General features: G+C 45.1%; 1 protein-coding gene across 1 annotated transcript in view; it reads right to left on the bottom strand.

Annotated features, from left to right (window-relative positions):
- Positions 1-6,234, bottom strand: part of MYO19 (myosin XIX) — a 65,537-nt gene that overhangs the window by 9,330 nt on the left and 49,973 nt on the right. The window contains 3 exon segments of the mRNA XM_044674289.1: positions 1,650-1,720; positions 1,832-1,939; positions 2,423-2,569. Coding sequence (XP_044530224.1) covers positions 1,650-1,720; positions 1,832-1,939; positions 2,423-2,569 — 326 coding nt within the window.

Genomic DNA, 6,234 nt, shown 5'->3' with positions numbered 1-6,234 from the left:
CTGCCAAGTCTTAATGTCTGTACCCCCCCCCCCACAACATCCTTGTCGCTTGCCTGCTCAACACCTAAGTATTAGGCCCTCATCACTCCTCTCCTAAACTACTGCAATAGCTTCTTAACTCATTTCCCTTGCCTCTAGCTTCTTCCCTCTTCAATCCATCCATCCATCCATCCATCCATCCATCCATCCATCCATCCATCCATCCATCCATCCATCCCAGAGCTGCCAAAATAATGTCAGGAGGCACTGGCCATGGAGTCAGGATACCTGAGCCAAGTTTACAATCCACCCTTCAGAAACTTAGTAGTTATGTGCCCCTAGAGTGTGACCAAGTAAGTGTGAAAATATCCTTCTCAGGCCAGTACCCTCTCAGCTAATCATGGTCTTGACTCCAATACTATATTATTACATAATCCGATATTATAATTCAATACTTCCCAGCATTCATTTTGCTAGCTTCTACCTCTCCCATGCCCCAGTCCACCTTGTGGCTGCCCCAGGCACCTCAGGAGGTGGGTTATGTGCTCTGGGGCTCTGACAGTCAGGCAATCCCCTGCATTGCACCCAACAGTCAGTTTTTCAATAGAAGTGAGCTTCATAGAATGAGTAGGTATGGATGAAATCTCAGTTTGTTACATAATCTTTTTCCACTACAACACTTACTAATATCACAATTTCCCTTAAGGGCACCACTAGTCTTCCAATATCCTAAACTCTTAACCTTCTTAATCCTTGAGGTCTTACATTCAACTAAAATAGCTCTCTCCAAAGGGACCAATGATCTCTTAATTTACCTAAGATCTAATGGTCTTTCAATTCTCATCCTCCTTGGCCTTTTGGCAGCCTCTGACACTATCCATCACCCTTTTCTCCTGGCGGAGAACCTATAAAAGTATCTATCTTCATACAAACTCTGAAAGAACATTTTTTCTTATGTTTTAAAAATCTTCCAAATGAAGTCAGAGTGGGTCTTCAATCCATGTTAAAAATATTAAAATTAGGGGGCAGCTGGGTGGCTCAAGTGGATTGAGAGCCAGGTCTAGAGACGGGAGGTCCTAGGTTCAAATCTGGCTTCAGACACTTCCCAGCTGTGTGACCCTGGGCAAGGCAAGTCTCTTGACTCCCATTGCCTACCCTTACCACTCTTCTGCCTTGGAGCCAATGTTTTCATCTTTACTATTCTTTTTTGATTTCTAGAATTTGTATAGATTTTAGAATGCAGGTAATTATAAATGCAGTAGTAAAACTATTGTAATTTACAAGTACACATATATTTGGGGGGAGGGTATATGGCTTGAGGACTTTTGACTACAGTGCACAATTGAAAACATCACTGTCTTAAGAGCTTCAGTCTCCTCACTTGAAAATGGAGGTGGTAACAGTTTATCAAGACTAGGTATCTCACAGAACTTCCTTGGGGCTTAATTCAGGTGATGCAACCCCATGAAGTAAAAGTGTCCTCTCCCAACTCCAGTTTTCCTAAAGCCACCCTCAACATCATCTCCTGCTCAGTCACACAACCTGGCATTGCATTCATCTGGGTACATGACACATACCCAACTGGACAATGAAAAAGGGAATAAGTCATCTATGGACCTTCTACAGCGTATGGGACACTTACTAAGTATTTGGGGTTGGCTTGAACTCACCTGATGGGAAAACCAGCAGCACTGATGTGAACAGTCTCCACTATGCCACAGGCTTCAAGCTGGCTCAGGACCTGGCAAGGTTTAAGTCAGATGGGGGCTGAAGACACTGGGGGGGGGGGGAAGGAGAGAGGATGAGGGAGAAGAAGTGATGGAGAAGGAGGGGGGTCGCTACAGTCAATCACCTCTTTTGCCTGGAACTTCTTAGCCTGGCCTTGGCTATTGGGTTTGATGCAACGAATATAATGGGGTGTCGTGCTGTGCAGGACCTGCATGAGTTGCTCCAGGGAACCCTGTGGAGGTGCCAGATGAGAGGAGAAAAAAGAGCCAGGATGGTCAGGGAATTAGTGGCTGTCCTCATTTGCCTTTTGGTTACTTGGAGCTTCTCTTTAGATAGGGATCAGGACAAGAGTCAGCCTGATCCCTCAAAAACCCTAAGGTGCCAGCACTTATTCCCTCCCCCCCCCCCCAAATTCCCTGAGAGCTTTGAAGCAGGGGCCATGGAATACTTTGTTTCAGTACCAGAATCGTCTGGTCCTTCCTCTTCTAAGGAGGTCATTAATTCTCCAAGAGAAGGGTTTTCTCTTCCCTTCTATTCTTCCCAATTCCTACCCAGGGGCTAGGACACTACTGGCTCTGCTCAGTAAATAATTGGTCTTCCTGGAATATCTGGGAAGGGGGGATTTAAGACAGGAGTACTAGAAATGCTCCAAGATCTAGGTGTCCCCAGGAGAGGTGGGGGAAGACTCTTTATCAGACAACTTTATCAGACCTACCTTGAATTTGGATACCACAGTAACTACAGGGGCTCTGCTCTGGTTTGAAGGGTCATTCTGTTCCTTTTCTTGGGAAGGAAACAGTTGCTGAAGCAGAGAGTCCTGGGAATGCTGCAGGAGCTTAGTCAGCTCTGGGGGAACTGGATCCTGTGGGGGCAGCATGGAACAGATGGCCAAGGATGACCACTACCCATTCCCCTACCCTTCTGAACAGGGCTGGGGATCATAGGCACCTCAGAGGCCATCTAATCCAATTCCAGGAATTTGAACCCCAACGAGGTAAAGTCACTTGCCTAAGGCCACACAGAAAGTAAACTGGTAGAGGTGGGATTTGAACTCGGGGTCCTTGGGTTCCAGAACCCTTTTCTCTACCTCACAGTCTCCCCGAGCTCCATCCACTCTGGACACAGGTACTAACTACATAGAAAAAGAGTCCACTTCACACTGTTTAGCCAGATCCAAGGCCTATGTGCAGTCAGACAAATCTTCATGCTGATGCTCTCTTAAACTTCCTAATGTCCATTTCCTTAATCTCAATAAGGTTCCATGACCTATTCCTGCATCTCAGCCACACATACAGGGATGGTTAAAGGTCATCATCACCTACAAGAGTTCTACTTTTATCATCAAACTCTTAATTCTTTTATCGGACCATAACCTATCACTTCAGTCCTCCCTGTGCCTCCTTCTAAACCTATTCCTTTTTTCTTAACCCTTACCTTCGGTCTTAGAATTGATATGAAGTATTGGTTCCAAGGCAGAACAGGAAGGGGCAGTCGAGGTTTAGTGACTCACCCAGGATCACACAACTTAAGCATCTGAGGCCAGATTTGAACCCAGAATCTAGTCTAGGCCTGGCTCTCCAGCCACTTGGCTACCTAAATTATCCCTAAAAACCTATCTTCCATTTCATTTTTTCCTTCAATCCCTCCACCTGCCAGAAACACTTCCTCAACTATCACTCATACTCTGACTTTCCTTTCCTTCCCCCCTCCCAGTTTGGAGCCTACGGTTAACCAACTGAACTCCACACTATCCTCTAGTCTCTAATCCTTTGCCTCCTTGTCCTCTTGATAATCCTGTTTCCCCAAACCCAACCTTGAATTACTCCTACCTTACTCACTCCTAAACTCATGTGCTGCGGAATGGGACTGGAAGACATCACACAACCATGCTAACTGGGTACTCAAAGATTCACATCACCAAGCTCCAACAAGGTCTTCACTGCAACAAGGTGGTCCTTTTATTTCTCTCTAATTGATTCCCTAGTTCACTCACCACAAAAACTATTACTCATTTCTCTCCCCCAGTGTACCTCACTTTCCCCTCACTCCACTTTCCCAGCTGAGGCCCCCCTGCCTCTTACTGAAAAAATGGAGACTGATGTGAGCTCCCTTCTTTCCCTCTCTTTTCATGTCAAAGTCCTTTGCCACGAGGTGGCCCTTTCTCCTTGCCAAGGCCCATCCTTGATTTGATTTTCTCTTTCTTCAGACTATACTCTCAATCTCAATCATCCCTCCCTCAGCTTCACTATCTTCCTGTCTACTCTTTCCTTCCTTACTGCTTACCAAATGTTCAAGTCTCCCTCATCCTTTTTTAAAAAATGTCCTACCATCCCCTTAAACCAGGAATTGCTTAAGGCAGTGATGGGCAAACTACAGCCTGGATGTGGCCTATGGGAAATAGTTTGCCCATCACTGCCTTAAACTGTCTCCCTATATCTCTCTTCCCTTTCTCAATCAAACTTTTAGAACAAGTCATCTAGGAACATCAAGGTGGCTCAGTGTGAGAGCTAGGCCTGGAGATGGAAGGTCTTCTAGCCTCAGACACTTCCTAGGTGTGTGACCCTGGGCAAGTCATTTTATTTATTATTGCCTAGCTCTTACCACTCCTCTGCTTTGGAACCAAATACTTAAGACTTGATTCTAAGACAGCTTTTTTAAAAAGAAAAGAAAAAAAGGGCCATTTGTACTCACTGTCCCCACTTACTTCCTCTCTTCTCACTCCTCAACCCTCTGCGATCTACCTGCCATCCCACTCAACAATAATTGCTTTCTCCAAATATACCAATGATCTCTTAATTGGTAGATCTAGGTTTTCTCTCTTTCATTTTTAAATCCCCTACTTCATTTCTTCTGGTCACTTTTGTAGTTCTTGTGACCAAGTCATTCTTTTCCTCTGAATTTCTTATTGCAGGGGGCTGCTGTCTTTGGAGTTTACCTTTGGGATATTTTTTCATGTTTGTTTTCTTCTGTTTACTCATACTTCTAGCCATAAAATATTGTGCTCAGGCAGTCCCCTCCTACCCTCATAGATGGGTTAAGGTAGGCTTTGTTTGCTCCTTTCCCTGCTGCTGATGGGGGTGAGGATGGCTGTTCTCTACCTTCAATCCCTGGTTTAGTTCTAAATCTCCTGGTCACTTTGGATTCCAGCCTTGACAAGCATTTGTTGTCTCCTTACACAATCCCTGATCAGGAGCAGGTTCCATCCTCTGGTTTTTGTTAGGCCCTCATGGGGACCACACTGGCATCAGGCACAGAGTTATCCTGGTTCCGACAGGCAATACTGGAACTTGGAAGTTAGTGTAGCTCACACTGGCTGGCTTCCATGCTGTACCTTCCCTAGTATGGCTCCTCTCCCTGTGAGTTGTAGACTGGACACTTGCACATATGCTGGCTTCCCAGGTCTAATCCCTTTTTTCCAGCCTCTACCAACTTCTGGCCATCTTTTTGTGCACTTCTGGACCAGGCAGAGGAATTTACTTCTGTGTCTAAATTTTCATCATCTCAACCTTTCTGTTTTGCATGCTGCTGACCACACTTTTCCTCTTGGATACATTCTCTTTTCTTTTTTGGCTGCTGCTCTCTCCTGGCCTTCCTTCTGCCTAATCTGTCTAACCATTCCATTTCAATCCCTGGATCCTCCCTGGGGGTTTAACTATAACTTGGATATGATTCTTAGGTCTATATGCCCAGTTCCAAGTCCTACATTACTAACTACTTCCTGGATATTTCAAGCTGGCTGTCTCATAGACATCTCAAACTCATTATCTATAAAATGAAATTCATCCCTCTTCTGACCTTCCCTATGTCTGTTGTGGACACTCATCTTTCAGGGTTTGCAACCTGGTAGTATCCTCCACTCTTCACTCTCCATCACTCCACTTATCTGATCATTTGCCAAATTCTGCCACTTCTACTTCCACAACATCTCTTGAACCTATCCCATTCTCTACCCAATGACCATTACCCTGGTTCACCTCTCACTGGACCACTGAATTAAGCTCCTCATTTGGTGTTCCTTCAAGTCTGTCTACACAACTGCCAAGGTGACTGTCCTAAGATCTTACCAGGCCACTCTCCAAATTCAATATACTACAGAGGTTAGTGCCTTCTGGGATCAAACACACATTCCTCCTCTGGCATTTAAAGCCCTTGATGATCTGACCCCCAACCCTATTTGATATTATTCTCTTTGTACCCTCTGGTCCATTCAAACTATCCTGCCCTTCTTGATGTCCCTCGAATGTATCATTCCAATATCCTGCTCCATGCTTTTCTAGACTTGCATTGTTCCCTTCTTACTTCTACCCCAGAGAATCCTTGCTTCCTGTAAGAATCAGCCCAAGCACCATCATATCCATTAAGTTTTTTGTGACCCTCCCAAAATTAAACCATAACTCTCTCCATGTGTACATATTATTGTCTTAGGTAAGTACCTTGAGCCTGTTTCATTTTGGTCCCTGGAGCCCAGGGCAGTGTCTGACACAAAGCAGAGGACAGGACCATGGGGAGTGGATGGAACCTGTAGGG

This window comes from Gracilinanus agilis, chromosome 4 (genome assembly GCF_016433145.1).
Source record: "Gracilinanus agilis isolate LMUSP501 chromosome 4, AgileGrace, whole genome shotgun sequence".
Taxonomy (NCBI): Eukaryota; Metazoa; Chordata; class Mammalia; order Didelphimorphia; family Didelphidae; genus Gracilinanus; species Gracilinanus agilis.
Note: the sequence above shows the minus strand (reverse complement) of the source record. Positions and strands in the feature narration are given on the sequence as shown.